The sequence below is a fragment of the Fringilla coelebs genome (genome assembly GCF_963513975.1).
Source record: "Fringilla coelebs genome assembly, chromosome: 1".
In the NCBI taxonomy this organism is placed as follows: domain Eukaryota; kingdom Metazoa; phylum Chordata; class Aves; order Passeriformes; family Fringillidae; genus Fringilla; species Fringilla coelebs.
This window is the reverse complement of record NC_140028.1, coordinates 14,299,306-14,317,919: the sequence shown is the minus strand read 5'-3', so window position 1 is coordinate 14,317,919 and position 18,614 is coordinate 14,299,306. Positions and strand designations below refer to the sequence as shown.

Below are 18,614 nucleotides of genomic sequence, written 5' to 3'. Positions count from 1 at the left end.
GAAGACAGTGCCCTGAGGATCATATCTAGGACTGGCATCTTCCTTATTGTCTGGGTGACTTGACATCCCTGGAGGTGACTGGACTGGACTTTTTCCTCTTGGAGGTTATTTTTCAGTTCACAAACATCAAATGCCTTACTGGCAGTTTATGTAAATACAGCCCATTTTGCAAGGTTGTCATGTGTGATGTAGCTCTGTAGTTCCATGAAGAGTAACCTGAGTCATAGGGAGTGTTTAGAAGGGGTGAGAGCAAGGAAGACTGTGTTGGGGATGAGAATGAAAGGAAAGCAGCCAGCAGGGCTCCAGGCTCTGGTTTTTGTGTAGCACCTTGGACTCTGCTGGTTTTTGGATCCCAGGTATTGGGCCGAGCAAAGAGCAAGGCAAAAGTTCTTTGTCTGCAGTAGGAGGCCAAATGACTGAGACAAGTAATCATAGACTGACCTCAGTGCATACCTGTGTTCTTTACACTTTAAACATAAATATCTATAGCCCACCAGTTCTTACAATTCAGTATTGCAAGAAATGCCATTTATAAACTAGGAAAATCCAGAATCTGGATTCTTCATTGAAAAGGTCAACTGTGGGAAATTATTTCTGCAGAATGTGATCACAGAACCTGGGTAAAAATGGAGAAAAATGCTGCTAAACACCTACTGCAGCTATTTTACATGCAGAGTACTCCAGAGAGATTTCCTGCAATCAGGACCTGCAGGAGTCAAAGCACTTTCAGGACCTGGCACAGAGCTCCATCCAACTACTGCATTTTTCATCACAGCGTTGGTGGCAGTGAAGACGTAGGTGTTACAGTGATGTCGCACTGTGGGAGTGGGCTTGGTGCTCCTGCTCTGACACCAGCAGCCTGGGGTTTGCTCTCAGTGTCAATGCAGGTTACAATTAAGATTTTTCTTCATTATGTAAGAAATGACTTTTGGCCAGGTGCCTGTTCCCAAACCTTGTGTATCCGTGCGAAGCGGGGAAGTGGCCTGCAGGAAATGTCTGGGACACAGTGTCTGTGGTGAGCAAGACAGAGGAAATACACCGGTCTTGATTCTTTGCTGCCCTGTAGCTCTGGACAAGGTAGCTGGACAGAGCTCTGGGGGCTGCCCTAGACTGATGAATTTACACAAAACTTGATGTAAATGAATTTACTGAAGAATTTACACAAAACTTGTTGTAAGGAGCGGAGTCTGGTCTGTGGGGCCAGCAGCAGCAAGGCTTACAGAGGAGTCATGCATGGAGATGGGCCATTATGCAACATGTCACAGAGAGAGAGGTAAAGTACTTTATTTCCACTGGGCAATAAAAAGTGCATATCATTAATCAAAGTAATGTAAAAGATTCTTCTCAGCATTTGCCTCTACAATTCCTAGTTTGCTATTGCTGCTACAAAGGGTGTATATTGAGGGTTTACTGTGTGAAGCTGGCCACCTTCCTCCTCTTTCTGAGGCTGCACAGGGGAAGAGGAGAGCTCTGAGCCTTGCATCCTTACAGCAAGTTCTGTAGCGCACAAGCTGCACATGGGTAAGCTTGGATTTCTTCCTGTGCCTACCAGGCATAGACTTTGTATCCATCTCTTTCCCTAGTGTCCAACAAGCACCATTTTATGGACAGCAACTTGCTCTACCAGTGCAGAATGAATTTCCGCCGGCGGCGGCGATTGATGGAGCTCCTCACCGAGAAATCTCGCCTGATGCCAGAAAGCCATGACAGCCCCTTTTGCCTGCGCAAGCAGAACCATGACAACAGGAAACACACCAGTTTTCTCTCAGGTGACTCATTAATTATACTGCTGCCTGTAGAGTGACTCCATGGAGTATTAAAAATTTGGTTTTGGACAAAGGGTTTCAGTGTTAGAAAAAAATGCAGGGCTGAGTATTATATGTCCCTGTTCATAGGGATTGTCCATTCACTCATTTTACCAAAGCTACAGCTCCTGGGGTGTATCTGTAGCAACAGCATTTCAGATGCTGATCAAAATTTGGGGTCCACATTCAAACTGAACTGGTTAAAGTCCCCCGGACTTAAAGCAATTCGTCATACATTCTATGGGGAGTTTTCAAGAAGATGAAAAGTGAGAGGAAGGGGCCCTGCAGCATTTGTGTACAGTAATATCTAGAAAGAGCTGAAAGGAAAACTGGAAAAATGTAGATCCCTGTATTGGAATGCCTCTTAGAAGATGCTGAAATGGAAGCAGTTCAGCCATACTGTTAGTTACAGCATTACTCTCATACAGTGACTCTTCTAACAATGTAGGACACACGTACCCATTCCCAGTGTTGTCAGTGTAAGCATGGCTTGTTGCTGGTTTTGGTTTTTTTTAAAGAAACAGGGAAATGGCCTAATAACTGGTACCGTCTCCCTTTCTCTCTGTGTTTTCTCTCTGCTTGCAGTGAGTCCCACCAAGGAGATAAAGATCGTGTCGGCAGTGCGCAGGAGCAGCATGAGCAGCTGTGGCAGCAGTGGGTACTTCAGCAGCAGCCCCACGCTCAGCAGCAGTCCCCCTGTGCTCTGCAACCCCAAATCTGGTGAGTACCAGCATGGCTTACAGTGCTCAGCAGCCAGGGTGCAGACCTCTCTGTGCGGAGAAGGCGACGTGAAGAATGCCTATCATCACGCCTAAGCCTCTGCTTCCAAGAATACATTAAAAATTCACAGTGTCACAGGTTTTGTAGGCCAGAGGGAACTATTATCATCTTCTAGCCTGAAGTCCTGTTGAACACAAGCCAGACGTCTGCCTCCAGTAATCTCTGCGTCAAGTCCCTAATTGTGGTTTGAGCTGCAGTTTATCTCTCAGGACTACGTGCAGTCAGAGGCCTAGATTTGCCTCTTCACTGCCAAGCTCTGAACCAGTTCAAATCTCCTCCTAGAGACATTCCTTTGGTGCAAGTCAGAGGAGAGTTTAACTATCCAGTGACTGCTTGAGCTGCTATGGAATAACACCCCTCAGATAACAGCAGGCTCTAAAAAAATGGAGGCAGCATTGTTTCAGCCTGTTAGAGACAATCTGAACATTTTAATTTGTTTTAAGTCTTACACTGGTCTGTTTCAGAAGGTAGAAGTAGTATTGAAGCTTATTTTCCTTTTGAAAGGATTTCCTATCCCACGCCGGAAGGTTAAACACACCCATTCTTCCACAGTTCACTTAAAATTGTTTCTTACTGTACATCTGGGAAGGGAAAAACAGACCAAGATAGATATTGTTTCAGCCTCTCTGTTCCCCTCAGAAATAGCCCTGAACATCAAACAGGGCCCCTGCTGCCCTTTGAGTTCCTTATTTCAAATTCACCAAGTCCCTGCCAGTGATGTGGGGAGTACTGTACAACAGGGTAAGGCTTCAGTGGATATGTGTAATCTTGTTTTTCACAGGGATGCTGGCATTTGAAGTGATTACAGGAGAGTGCCTCAAGCACTAGGTGAACGCTGTTCAAAACATCGACCATTTAGTCTGGAGATGGGTGAACTAAAGTGCATTTCATTCCTGCTGTGCAGAGTGGCCATCAGAAAGGGAAGGATATTTTCCCTCTCTCTCCTTTTAGCACATTTCCTTCCCTCTGCTTAAGCTCTGTTGGGAATTCAGTATGAAGCTCTGAACTAAAATAATTAGAAGGACTCAGGAGGATTATATGCTCAGAATCCATAACCCCTCCAGCAGACCTGCTGCCCAGCAGAGGAAATGCTGTCAGTTCTAGTGGCCATTGCATCCTCAGAGTGGGTTACTGTTGGGTGCTCAGCAGCACCTTCCAGTATGCTCACCCCTTCATCCAAGGGGCTTGCCCCTAGATAAAGGGTGCTACACTGCCATGTTTTGGCAGAATATCTCTCAGGTATAGTTTGTAGAAATGCTCTGGTAGCTTTTGGATGGGGAGCTCTTTTTCCCCAGTATATTAATTACATTCTGGAAAATTTTCTGGGACAGATAAAGCAGCATTCATGTGCTATCCATAAATGTGTGTGTTATCTAAAGTATGCCAACTATTCTGTTCATTTATGGTTCTGATTTTATATGAAGTGTCAGCCCATGAGTAGTGAGAACAAGTTTATTTTAATGCAGCTGATTACACAATACTGGAAGAAAAAGAATAGGCTGGCGTTGCTCTTGCATGAATTTTTTAGAAGAAACTTTCCCCTAGGACTAGTTTTCAAACTGTGAATAGCTTTAACAGACTCATATTTGAAAGAAGACAAGCAGTGGGCTTGTAAACAGACTGATTTTTAAGAATTATAGAATTACTGGCAATGTAGGGTTATTTCTCCTAGAGTACAAGTACAGATCCACACGTCAGCTTGCATAGGTTAACATAAGGCTGTCAGATGTAAATGTTGCAAGGAATTCTTAATCCTCTGCTCACTATAAGGAGACTTTGTTCACAAATAGCTTCCTGCTATCCAGACCCTGAGCGTGTTGCTGAACTACGTGCTGATAAACACAAGGCAGAGGGGTATTTGTTGTCAGAGCTCGCTTGCAGGCAAGCACTTAAAAAACACCCAGGTCATGACTTGACCAATCATGTAGAAAAACAATCATCAAACAAAAAAAAAAAAAAAAAAAATTCTGGAGGTATAATGAAGAGAGGCATATAAGAGAGCCCTGCGTGGATGATTTATCAGATTCTGACTTGTCAAATGAGCACAATCATTCAGTTTTTTCACATTGACCAGACATGCTCTGCAAAGTGCAGCACTGGCTAAATGACAGTTCATCAAAATGCATGGGAAGATTAAAAAAAAAAAAAATTGGTTTGTCTGCTAGAATTCTCTCTGCTCCCATGAATGTCATTAAGAAACTCAAGAACATCTTCAAGTACCATCTGTGAGAAATTTTGTCTTCCACTTGTGACTGAAAAGACAGACACCATCAAAATTATTTATCACTAAAAGAAAAACAGCCATACTATTAAGGGTGAAGCAGGCAAATGGGGGGAACAGAATATATCTTTATGTTGTCCGTTGTCTTGAAGCATTTATGGACAGATAAAAAGTGGTAAACAGGATAGTATTGATTTGATCTGGCAGAACTACAAATTCAATTTGTTCAGAGGAAAATTATGCCATTACATGGGAAGGCAATGGGGACCTGCAGAAACTTACTGGTATTCCATTTCATTTAAAATCCCAGACACCTGTAGGTTACCTTGTCTCTCCCTGGATAAGATGGGAGTTGTAGGTCTGTGCCTACAGTTGCAGAAGTCTCTTGTGATAATTGCTCACCCAAGCAGGATTTTCTTGCTATTCAATTCTGTGATTCAAACCCAACTCAGATGAAATAGCAGAGAGCACCCAACAAGCACACAGTGAACTATGAAGGAAAGTCCCTCTGCGCCAGGAAGGTTGGTCACTTGTTTCGACACTGGACACAGGAAAAGCCACTTCTGAGTTTTGTGATAGTGTTCAGGGGATTTTGATTGCAGACAACAGAGTCCATTGGCTAAATGCCCTGGTTTTCCAAAGATCTCAGCATTTATACTCAGTGTTATTCTGTGGGGTTTTCCTTGGTTCTCTTACTGCTTTCAAGCAAGTCTGCAAGAATTGAAAGCATGTATAGGAAGTGGGGCCAAAAAGATGTATCCTAACACTGTATTTTATTTATTAGGAGAAACTCCAGAGGAATGTTTTTATTGAATATTCATTTCTGTACCTCCACAGTATTAAAGAGACCTGTGACTGCTGATGAGCTTTTGATGCCTGGAGCCCCTTATGTTAGAAAAACTTTTACGGTATGTCTCCACTGTTTTTCTTTATTTTCTGAATGTCATATGCATAGGGCAATCCAAATAGACATTTTCTGGTGGGATAATTAGAGCTTATTTGTACTTGCTGAGGTTTATACTTCAAAATCCCAAACTCTATTGTCAGTACTTCCACAAATTTCAGGTCTGATTCAGCACTTGTTTATTCTGTCTTTATGCCAGGGTGATACTTAAAAGGGGTGTAAAATTACATAAAGCAAATAAGATTTGTATTATACAAACTCATCTGGATTTGGTGCTCCTGTTCTGCAGGAGTGGATCACCTACCCAACCCAAAGTTTTCTAGCAGGGTCTTTCTACATGATGGGACAGAAAATTTGACTAACATACATTATTAGAGCCCTTCTTTAGAAATGTTCTTGAGCCTAGTCATTGGGAGCATTGCTTTTACAGCCTCCTAGTTCAACAAAGAAGCTTCATTAAAATCAAGAGGAATCACTTGGATAGAGCCTTTCCTATAAATGACATAGCAGCCTGTACTCTACTATGTGTTGGTAGTACAGAGATGTTGAAATTATGAGTTGGCCCATTTAGAAGTTGCCCCCTTGAATTTCATGGAGCTGCTTGAAAGAGATCATGTCCTTTCTTCTTTGCAGATCGTTGGCGATGCCGTGGGCTGGGGCTTCGTGGTGCGGGGCAGCAAACCCTGCCACATCCAGGCTGTGGACCCCAGTGGGCCAGCGGCCGCGGCTGGGATGAAGGTGGGTTCTCAGAATGGGACGATGTCCCAGTGACTGCTCAGTGAAAGTCTTGGGCTGCCTGTATTAGAGGAGGGAGAGGTGCTTTTGTTTCCAGTGTTGAGTGCCTTTGTCTCAGTTTCAGGCATTTGTGCACGGTGAGTTCTGTTGTCTTTAAACCCCCTCCTGTTTCTTGTCTTCTGTCCTTGAGATTCTTGAAGTCTCTTTTTCACAGGAGACTCGATTATGCTTTCCAAGTTGTCTCTTGACCTTTTTCCTTTTTGAAGGATGGGTTTTTATTCACATGGTTGGCTGGTTTTGGTGGTGGTGAAGTTCTTATTTTTTGATGGATTTTTCTTTAAATTGAAATTTTTTTTATGACTCTGCACAATTTTAGCATCCCTCTTTACTTTCCAATTTATGTGACTACTGGTATGCACCTTCTGGGCTTTGCCTTTATAGGAACAGGCAAAGTCAGACATACCTAGTAAAAGTAAAGCTAGCATAGCCCATTGTTCAGTGTAAAGCAGTTAAGATTCAAGACAATTTGGAAAGAACAATGGATAATACTTCCATAAAGAGGTGAAATAGCTTCATAAGTGATTTAAGAATCAATAAATGCACATTCTACTTTTACCTTTTGTACTGCAATGCAGAGCCCATTGGCTTACCTGTGGGCTTGGATCACATCCTGCATATATCTGTGAATTAATCTCTGCCTTGTACAAATAGAAAAATAAAGGCAAAGTATTATGTTAAGTACAGATAAAAGCAAGAAAATTAAGTTAGCTGCTATACCTGCTCTAATGGCCAGAAAGATTAAACTACCCATTTATGCCATGCTTTATTTTATAGCAGCAACACAGATGAAAGTTTCAGGTGTATTCCACATGTACCCCAGTTTGCCATGAATTTTGTCCAGCCTTCTAATTCATCTCTCCTTCCCCTCACACTCATCCCAGTTGCCTCTCAGCTGTCTATTCACACCCACCAAGCAGGAGGCCACAGCTCTGGGGATGCACATCCTGCCTGCTGCCCAGTACCAGACCTGCCGTGGGACCCTCCTTAGCAAGTGCAGGACAGGGGTTTCTGCCCTCTGGCTGCTGATTCTTTATTTTATATTTTAATGGAACTTTCAAGAACATACTGTCTTTGAAACTTTTTTTAGTACAGGTAGGCAAAACCCCTGGGGCAGGGAATGGCAGCTGCAGATCTTGTTGGTGCATGCAGCACCCAGACACATCCTGCTGGCAAAGAAGCTTGAGTTCCAAGGGAGCTGGAAGTTTTTTATGTGTTTTATACAACACCTAAATATAAAAAACAGTTACAATTTTTATATGAAGAGTGTAATTTTCAAATTATGACCCTGCCTAAAATGTAAATGGCCTAAATTTAAAAATAATTTATTAATTTATGTGTATATTCTAGATCCTGAACTTGGGAGCTTAGATTTTACAGCAGCTCTTATTCTCTGAGTGTAAAAGCTAGCAGTACTGTGGAACAATTCTGAAACCTGAATTGTAAAAGTAACACTGTGGTGTCATATGTGTAATCCCATGGGGTTGCAGAGGTCTACCTGAACCACTCAAGGTTGAAGAATGCAAAATAGTTCATTGTCCTGAGAGGAAAGAGTACTGTTGTAAAACTGGGATATATTGCCTTGATTTTACACAAGGACAGATCTGATTAATTTCAAAGCTGTTATCTTTACATGAAATGGTTTTTCAGAGCAGAATTGCACATAAAAATTTATAGCTGTATATGAGATGAGCTCCTCTTCAGACACGAAAATGGTTGCCCCATTTTTGGAAATGCTGGATACCTTTAGCCTAGTGAAGAGATGGTGTTTTTCTTTGAAAATAGGGGCTTTTGTTAGATGTTCCCATAGCAATAAGTATGTAAATCATAGTGCAGCATCTGAAATTTTAAAAAAATATATGTCACTTAATCCATCTGTTTACAGAACTCCTCAATCTGTCAAATTTAAAGAAATCAAATGGCAGGCTTTAGATGGCAGCTCCTTGAAATTAAGCATTCCCTGTGTGGAAGCTTCAGGAAGGGCACTTTGAAAACATGCTGGGCATGGTAACTTCTGGTGGGCTGGTGCAAGAGGCTTTTGTCTGCAAAAAGAGTGCTACACCAAAGAAGCACTAACAAGGAAAGTTGGCTATGATGAAAAGGGCAAGAATTTGAAGAAGAGCCAAGCCTTGGCGTTGCAGTTTGTAGAAAAGTTCTTGGCAGTAGCAGCAGGGATTTTCCTCCTAAGGAGATGTATCCACTGTAATTGTTTTTGTAACGTCTTTATTTGTAAAGCTTGTGATTTTGCACTTGCCTGCTTTGGAGAGCACTATTTTCCTGTCTTTGCATTATGGTGGACATACTGTTGAGAGAGGACTGCTGCCTACAATGTCATTGTAGGACCTCGGTTTGTGCATTCAAAATTCTACCCTGTTTCACAGAAAGCAGTAAACCTTGCAGGCTCAACCTGCCCAATGGACTTGGTGGTGGCTTGCTTTCAGTTTGAGCTTGTCTGGGCTCTTGGCCTGCTCTGAAGTGCTGTGAGTGGGGAGTCTGAGTAGGAAGCTCAATGAGCTGGGGACGGAGCTCTGGCTGCCCGCAGTGGCTGTGCCTGGGCACGGCACTGGGACACACGGGCTCTGTCACACTCGTGCACCTCAGCATGGCAGCACCTGCCATCTCCTTGTGTGTGACATCCTCTTCAGGAGGAATTTTCAGACAATTTATTTCTGACAAAATCCCTACTAGATGATCTGCTGAAGATGTGTGAGAGGCTATAAGCTTTAGGATTTGATACCTCTTCTGGGGCTGGTAAATAGGATTACTACTCACAGTCTGAAGTTTCAGGTGTGAAGCTGAGAAAATAATTCAATAAATATTGAATAATTCAATAAATATCTAGTCAATTAGCTTTATTGAAGTATTTTTGGACCTGGTTTGCTGAAGTGTGTTTGCCTGTGACAGTGTTGTGAGGAGAGTGGTTGCTGCAAGCGCATTAACAAGTGGGAGCTGGAGGCCACACGAGGCTATGAAAGGAGTCAGTGTTGCGATGCGTTCTTCTAAGTTATTTGCAGCTCTGTTTAGCTGTCTGCTGTCATCAGCAGAGCAGACAGGAACAGCAGGATTTTGAAGTTCCCAGGTTGCTTTAATATTCATTATTGACTGGCTGAAAAATCTGGTTCTCTGCAGATGACACTGCTAAATATTGCCAGCTGTTGTCAGTAAAACTCTTTTTCTCTTTTTTTAGTGATTTATTCTGTAAGTTCATTTCTGCTTTTAAGGTGCAAGTATTTTTTGAAAAGTTACAACTTGACTTCAAACTAGTGACTTAAATTATGCATCACATTATTATTTAGCGTGACATAACTGCAGCAGAGTGTGATGGAACAAGCAGACCTAGCTAAGTATGAGGCTTATGAGAGAGACAAATTAATCACGCATTTTGCTGATCATCTGTTCTTCTCACTGGCTGGAGAAATCAATGCCCTACTCAAACTGTTAATAGAAAGCTATCTGATTCTTTAAACTGATTCTTAGCAAATTACTATTTATAGCTGTGACACCTAAGGTCCTCAAATCATACAAATTGCCAGTGGCTGTTTAAGCTTTTCAAGCCTAGTTCTTCTTCATTTCAGCAGCAGGGAGTCAGCAGCAGGGAGTTTGAAGGACCATGTGTTGTCACTGGTACCAACACCTTCTGTTTGGAGCTCAGCTTGGGAACTGTAATGTGCAGCCACGACCCTTTCAGCATGGTTCTGCTCTCCTGATCTCTAAAAGCTGGAGGAGATCAGCTTTATACATTTTCTGCCTGTGCATTTGTCATCTGCTGTCACAAATGATTATTTCAGGTCCAGTTTCTCCAATGATTTCACTAGCAGAATAAGAACCAACGCTCAAGTGTAATTGAGTTGCCACTGTGTCAAGAAGCCAATGGATGTCACTTCATCAGGGTCATCAAGCCCATTTCATGCAGTCAAAGGAACATCTTTACTATCTGATTACTCCAAATGATTCTAGTACTGCCACAAAAACAGCCTATTATAGACTTGTAACATGGAAGACTAAAAGGCACATATTATAAGTGTCCAGCAGGGTGAAAACCAACCCAAAACCATGTGATGTCAGAGGAATTGTCAATGCCTTATATTCCTGCAATTGGAAAAAATTTGAACAGTGAGATTGTCGTGAAGTTGAACGTACCTCAAGCTACAGAGAAACACAAAACTCATTTGATGGTCCTTGCCAACCTGACCTCAAACATGAGGATTCCATAACTGTTTGGCAAGCAAGAGAAATCAGTCTAAAAATCCTTAAAAAAAATCCCTTCTCCCAGGAAAAAAGTATCCCAAGTCCAATTTCCAGCTTTGACAGGGTAGTGGGAAAGATAGAGAAGCATGGATATCGTAGGTGAGAAACTTCTCTGTAACTCCTAAAGGCACACAATATAAATCTCTAAACTGGGATTTATATTGTATCAATAAGGTCCAAGGTACATGCCTGCATTTAACCCTCTCTGTGAAGTTTAGGAAAGAGAAGATATCTCAGTGTTTGATGCTGGGCCTCTAGCCCTTCAAAGAACTCCAGGGATGCTTCAGTGCTAATTGAAGCTATCTGAAGGGTACTTTCATTTTTTCATGGAATTGAGCTTTAAATGAGAAGATGAAGTAGGCTTGGATAAATATTTATGCTGTGCACTAGCATATGGTGTTGAAGCAGATGCAATTCAGTCTTAGAATTCTTATCTTATACCAACATGTTACTGATTGTAGAAAAGCATAAATTACACAAGTTGCCATCTGTTTTCAATTACAGCATGAAAACACTGAGGCAGGTTGGGATTTTCCTTTAGCTGTGTTATCAGCTCACTGCTGAATTCGATAATTACATTGGAGTGAGTTGAGAATGGATGTATTTGGTAATGTGAACACTCAGAAAAAGTTGCTGACAAACTGCTTTCATAGCTTGTCCATAAATAGAGAAGCAGCAGAGCTAAACATGCACTAGCACTACCCACAATGAATGCCACTGCTGTAGGGCTTGAATATAAATGTATATATAAGTTTCAAACACATCTCAGTAAGTGCTTCATTTTCTGATAGTATTTATTTATAAACTATAATATAAAGGTTCATTCTCCTCCATAGAAATGTGGAAGCTGTATTTAAGTGTCTATGACTTTGGAAAAAGCTAATTTTAAGAAAATCTAATTTTTTACCACAAAATCAGTCTGGTTTTGCAAAACCAAAGAAAATTCAAAGATGTTTTGACTCTGTCTTTCACTTTATGCAGCAGTAACCAGGACCTCAGATTTTATCTGATATTATCCATCACAGAGATTGGAGAGTGAACCAAGTAGGGTAGCATTAGCCTCAAACATCATTGAGATCATGCTTGAGAAGAGTGGTTGTTACATTACAGTATCAAAGAATGGGTCATGTTGGAAGGGACCACTGGGGGTCACCTGGTGCAACCTCCCAGCTCAAGCAGGGTCATCCTAGAGCACACTGCACAGGGCTGGGCCCATCCAGTAAGGGGCATTCCACAGCCTCCCTGGTCAGCCTGTTCCAGTGCATGATCACTACGCAGTAAAGAGGTCCTTCCTTGTGTTCAAGGGGTCCTTCTTGTGCTTCAGTTTTTGCCTCTTGTCCTATTGCTTGGAACCACTGGTGAGAGCCTGGCCCATCCTTTTGGTACCCTCCATTTAGCTAGACATTAATGAGGTTCATCAGTCATCTCTTCTTGAGGCTTAGGCTCAGCTCCCTCAATCTTTCATTGTAAGAGATGTTCTCTAGATGCTTGACTGACTTGGTAGCCCTCCACTCCAGGAGTTCTCTCGTGTACTGAGGAGCCCAGAACTGGACACAGCACTCCAGAAGTGCCTCACTAGGGCAGAGGAGAGAGGCAGGATCACCTCCATTGACCTGCTGCCAATGCTTTTCCATTGGAAAATGCCCCCCAGGATACCGCTGGCCTTCTTGGCGAAAGGACACGCTGCTGGCTCATGGACAGTTTGCTGTCCACCAGGACCCCCAGGTCCTTACCTGCAAAGCTGCTTTCCAGCAGGTTGGCCCCCACCCTGTACTGCATGGGGTTGTTTCTCCCCAGGTGCAGGACCAGGACATTAGGACGTGTTAAGAGCATAGCAATGGTGAACATAATGTAGAACAGTTTGATGAACAGTTTGGAGAGCTTTTTCATTATTATTTATTTAATCCTTAGTAGAAATCTTTCTAAACGACTCTAAAGAAAAAATCAGTAAGGCTGTGCTAGTCAGTAGCACAATGATTCAAGAGAACTTGGAAGAGATCAAATATTTGTGAATATGAAAATACTAAGCTCTGCCATCAAAAATGAGTTCTTGACTGGTTGTGCTTGACAACTTTTTAACATGTATAGATAGCACTCACTGTGCTCTCCTGATCAGTGAATGAATCTGTGCCTGGGTGTTCCTGTTCTGGGTCTGCCCTCTCTTCTTTGTCTGTGGTCATCATTTGCTTATGTAGTTTGCTGATGAGATGTGGTGATGCCTCCCTAACTGTGCCAGTGATTGCAGGGGTCCCAGCATGAGGGAAGAGATGAGAATGTTGACTCCATGTTGCAGAAGGCTTGATTTATTATTTTATGATATATATTATATTAAAACTATGCTAAAAGAATAGAAGAAAGGATTTAATCAGAAGGCTTGCTAAGAATAGAAAAGGAATCAATAACAAAAGCTTGTGTCTGACCGAGACACTCCGAGACAAGTGGACTGTGATTGGCCATTAATCAGAAACAACCACATGAGACCAATCACAGATCCACCTGTTGCATTCCACAGCAGAAAACAATCATTGTTTACATTTTGTTCCTGAGGGCTCTCAGCTTCTCAGGAGAAAAAATCCTAAGGAAAGGATTTTTCAGAAAATATCATGGCTACACCTAACTGTCCCGAGGTTTCTACTTTCCCTGTGTGTATTTAATTAAACTCAATGAGTAGTTCCCAGATTTTTAGAGTGAATCTTTTTACCACTTCTACATAGGTCGGACCTATCCTAGAACCATGTTACTGTTACTGTATTGGGATTAATGCCATGGAAATTATCACAGTAACATGGTTCTGTGAGGACTTGGCAGAAAACTGCTTTGCACATCCTCTTGTCTGGGAGTTCTGTGAATTCAGCCCTCTCACCAAAGTAGAGGCTTCTCTAACTGAAGAAGGTGGTTTTGAAAGCTGCATTGTGTGCCACTGCCAGAACTTTGTTTAGTTGCCAGAAGGAGACAAGGCTTGGCAAATTTCTCCTTTGCTTTCATTGCAGGCTACTAAAAGTGCAACAACAGAGTCTTTATGTCCTTGACCATCCTTTGCATTAGCACAGTGTCTTTAAGTTGATTGAAATAATGGAAGTTTTTCCTCAGTATTGGGAGTCCCAGTGCAAAATTGGATATCTGTCTTCTGCCCCTTCACTGCACCAGCTACTCTGTCCATTTTATTTCTTCTCTGTGTTAGAAGCCCTGTCATTGTTGAACCTCTACATCAGGAGACTCTTGGAGACACTTTCACTGGGCTGCTGGTGAACTTGTCCCATGGTGGCCACAAGGAAGTCACAATTTGGATTTGGATTCTCCTCTTTTCCTGTCACAAACCCTCTGTGCAATACTGACCATTTCCCACTAGAATTCTTGTAAAGTGGTTTGGGTTTAAATAGAGATGGAAAATTTCAGAAAATCTGAAATAACCAAAACATTTGATGAGTAGATCTGTTTTGTCACCTTTGTTTCCTTGTGGGAGGTGTGGTTCACATCATAAGATCCAGGTTTTCCAGTCTCAGAGCAGAGATTTTGCAGACTGGGCCCAGTGACTCCTATGCAGCAAAGTTACAGCTCCCCAGGTTTCAAACATCAGTTTGTACAGCTCTCCTCTTTCTACGCCATCCTTCTCCCCCTCCTGAAAATTGTGTTTGTATTAACTCCAGATGCTTTCTTTGTGACATCCCACTCTGCCATCCCTTCCCAGGTTGTAGCTACTCTTCAGACAGACACTTTCTATTTCCAATGTAACCATATTCCAGTCTCTGCTGATCTTTGCAAAAATTCTGTTTTGCTCCATTTTTCACTTATAAATCATTAGACTCTTAATTGTGAAATTTGAGTTCTTTTACAGTCATAATAAAGCTCCTGCTATCTTCTGACATGTCAGAATTTCCTCCTACATTCCTACTTTTTTTGGCGGATCTCCATTTTTTTCTGCTTGTTTCTTTGGTTTGCCTGGCTTCTTTGTCCACAGAGTTGTGTAAGGATAAGTTTGTTTTGAAGAAATCTCTTCTGAGGCTGCAGAACTTCTGAAGCTGTTTTGGAAGGTTAAGTGAACCCCACCCTTGTGCACAAGCCTCAGAGTGCACAGCCACCAGCAGGTAGTTGGGTCTGGAACTGTGCTTGCTTCAGGGGATCGTGAACCTCTGTGCTTCTGAGCCAGCGGACATAAAATTGACTGAAAAATCAGCCACCTTTATCTTGTACTAGAGACCAGGTGCTTGCTGTGACTATCTGGAACTACTCTAGGATGAAGAAATCAAAACTTGGCGTGTGAAAAGTCACACACTGAGGTATGAGGGGAAAGACCCCCCACCATGCAGTTGGGAACACTGACGCAAATGTCACGCCAGCAGGATGTGAGCTGCAAACTGCACGCACAAAAGAAAACAGAGAAGAATCCTTTTCATGATTGTCAGACCTGGTTTTGAACAACAGGATCCATGTTGCTCACTATAGAGAAAGGAATCAAGCCAGTGGGAATTCCCAGGTGAAATATAAAAATAGCGAGTTCAAATTTTTGAGTCTAAATTTCTCCTTTAACATCTTCCCCCCTGCCAAATTTACAGGACACAGGTTTAACAAGGTTTTACTTGCTTATCCCAGACCCAAATTTTGGCCTGCAGAGAAGTATTAGGTTTCCAATGCCTCTGTGTGATTTTTCCTAAAGACTCTTTTAACAGAGAGAGTTTTACTGGGCAATAAAATAACTTTTTTTCTCTTTACAACAACTGAAACCTTATGTGAGTACAGCAAGTTTCGTAATATCTCAGAGCTCCTTTTTCCACATTCACAGTGGTGTGGTTGACTTTAGACTTGAACTTGTTTGTAGGCTTGTCACCTAAAATGCTCTTGGGCAACAAGTGAACCACTGTACTTGTGTCTGTATGTTGGCTTCTTCTTATCAATAGGAAATACAAATACAAAAAAAATAAAAATCTGAAGCCCCAATTTTGGAGATCAGTGGATTTTCTAAATTCAGTAACATTATTTTAATAAATGATAGGTTTAAAAATTCTATTCAAGTAAGTGGTGTTTTATGAGAGGATAACCCAGATATCTGAACATCCTGCCTTTATCAAAGTGTTTTCTGTTTTTTTCCTGGTGTCTTACAGCTGTAACCATTCTGAAAGAGAGACAGCAGCGCTGTAGAACAGGGCTGTGCTTGTGTTTTGATACAACTTCCAAGCCTGTGTGGTCTATAGGCCATTGAATGGCAAGATCTAGTGCCTGATGGAGCAGCTGGAATCTCCCCCATGCTTGAGCTGTCATGGGCTATTGCAGCTCACTCCCAGGTAGTCCAGGCTCTCTAAAGAGACTGCTGTCATCTGAAAAACTGATCAACAGAATGCCTGAAATCTTGAAAAGGTTATTCTAAGTGTCTGTAAAAAAGACATAGAATTATAGGCCAGTTCAGCAAAAGGCTATTTTGAGCTACTTCTGCTCTCAGGTGAGGGTGAAAACCATTTTGTAGTACTTGGTTGAGTTGCAATGCTCCTTTCACTTGATTCCTTGGAGAGTTCCTCAGATTCTGTTGTTTTTACAAGTCCAGGCTATCTCAGCCCTCTGCCCTGAGCACTTCAAGCATGCTGCTGCTCCCCAGCTGCTGCTCTGAAGACTCTTGCCTGCACTTCTCCCTCTGTCTCTTTTCTTGTTGCTGCTCAAGACACAAAGTGGCTTCCTTTCATGGTATAAGCGAATGATTCAGGAAGCATGTTGCATTAAAGCCAAGGCTCTGTTTAGCTAGCCAAACACATGGAAAAACAATTGCACTTTTGTCTGTGCAAACAGAGAGCAGCTGTTTGTCTCAAACAGCGCAGACTGTTCCTGCTCATGACACGCTGGATACCAAAGGGTGCTGAGGGTGCCTTGCATGAATCTGTCTGCCCCTGTAATTCCCTTGCTCGCAGTCCATGACTGTTTTTAACCAATATGGGATTTAAATGAACTATAGTTCAGCATAATTATATTTGACCATGTAAGTAAACTGTTACATAAAGTTCTTTATTCATTATGTGCGATTTTGTTTTAGCGAATATAGTTTAGCTACAGATATACCAGAAAAAAAAAGACCCTGAAAGGTCAACCCAGGCATTAAAAGACATTATTTCTGAGCTTAGACTTTTTCATCTGAGACTGATGCAGTATTTTACCCAGAGCCATCTTTAGCCATTTGAGTTATTTAACATTTTCAGAACTGTTCTGTGGTAGGTATCAAATTGCACTACACAATAAAAATGCTTATTAAGTTAGACATGCAGTCACTGGTTTGCTTTCCTGATGTGGCCCAGCCTGGTCCAGCTTTACCTGTGGGTATTTCTCACTGGGACTCATATTAAGTCAGTGATTTTACACACCAATTCCCAATTAGGGCCGTGGAAAGCAGTGACCTATATTCCCCTACTCCATATTTATGGATGGTTTGTGTTTCAGGGTATTATGTTCTTATGTTATTACTCTCCAGATATGTACAGATAGCATTAATTTACTTTTGTGAATAACTCCTGCTCAGTTGATCTGTCAGCAAAACTCCACCACTTGCAGAGCTGAGACTTGTGCAGCCCAAGAGACTCATGCTCCAAAGCAAGAGTTGTTCTCATGGGGTCTTAGGTCAGCTCTTTTCCTTCTCTAATTTGTCCACTCTGTTTGTGGAGTTTGCTCAGCAGTGGTTTAATTCTCTTTCTGGTGAAGAAAAAAGGACTTGAATTCCCAAAGATTCCCATCATTTGGAAAGGAGGAAGGGAGGGAGAGAGGAAGAGACTGTCTGAACCAATGATGAAGCCCTTGATAATCTATGTTTTATATTATGTGACTTACTGTATTATGTTATAAAATAGATATTACTTTATTACATGCATTTTTTTGTATTATGCAGTTTAAAAATTATGTTGTTTAATTCACATTGGGTTTTTTTCAGTTGGAGACCAATTTGTTTGGAATACTATAAAAAATTCAGCCTCTTTTTTAAAATGGAAAGAAATATGTAATGAAAATGTGTAATGAAGCCTTGCTCAGGCAAACCATCCACACCACTCTGCAGTCACCAACCAAGATGGAGCACAAGAATGATGAACTTACATTTTAATTCTGTAAATGGAGTTCATTTTCTCTGCTATGAGTTGTAGTGTGCTCTGCAGGTACCCAGTTTCTAGCCCCCTGATGGAACAGTGGGTCAGCTTCACACTGCTGTAAAGAATGAACAAGAAGCACATCTCTCAAGAGACAAAATCTTTTTTATGCAAAGTCTGGATACTTGCCTACTCCCACACCACCCACTGTACAGCCAATTACACTTTCGCTAGAGATATTTACAGAACTGAACACACATCTGCAATTTATTCTGTTCCATCCAGTAACCTCAGTTGTGGAGGAAAGGCCATGGTATGATTTTTTAACCTTCCAGCAACATGCAGTCGGTTGTGAATTGTGAGGTTCCAGCTTTACTAATCCTATCAAGATTGCATGAACTCTTTAAAAAAAAACAAACCAAAGATAAAAATCTAAGTGGAAACATAACTTTTAGGACCTCTGATTTTCATCTCTTTTCCTCATTCCATTGTGACAGTGTAAAGCTTAGCAGAGTGAGAGCAAAAAATTCAGTGCTGCCTGTATTTGCTTTTAAGTAGAAGTTAGTTTAGATCTTAGGCTTTTCTGTGGCACCACATCCAGCATCTCTGTAGCCTGGCCTCTTTGCTGAGCATGGGGATTCCTTTGCTTTATGGCTATAGGTGACCTATTAAAACAGAAAAAATCCTGTATCAGCATAAATGCAGGCTGTGTGTGTAAGTGTGTAAAAGAAGCTGAGCTCTGTTCTCTCTCTCCTCCACTGTTGTTGTCCTGCCTCAGATTTCTCTGTATTTGTTCTTGGTACCATGACACC

The 18,614-nt window shown here is 41.8% G+C and overlaps 1 protein-coding gene across 2 annotated transcripts in view; it reads left to right on the top strand.

The window, feature by feature from the left end:
• The window catches only part of DEPTOR (DEP domain containing MTOR interacting protein), a 75,335-nt gene that overhangs the window by 46,281 nt on the left and 10,440 nt on the right, over positions 1-18,614 (top strand). For both annotated transcript variants that reach the window (XM_084202778.1, XM_084202779.1), the window contains 4 exons: positions 1,584-1,769; positions 2,391-2,525; positions 5,644-5,714; positions 6,344-6,448. In XM_084202778.1, the coding sequence (XP_084058904.1) occupies positions 1,584-1,769; positions 2,391-2,525; positions 5,644-5,714; positions 6,344-6,448 (497 nt within the window). The remainder of the gene's footprint in view (positions 1-1,583; positions 1,770-2,390; positions 2,526-5,643; positions 5,715-6,343; positions 6,449-18,614) is intronic.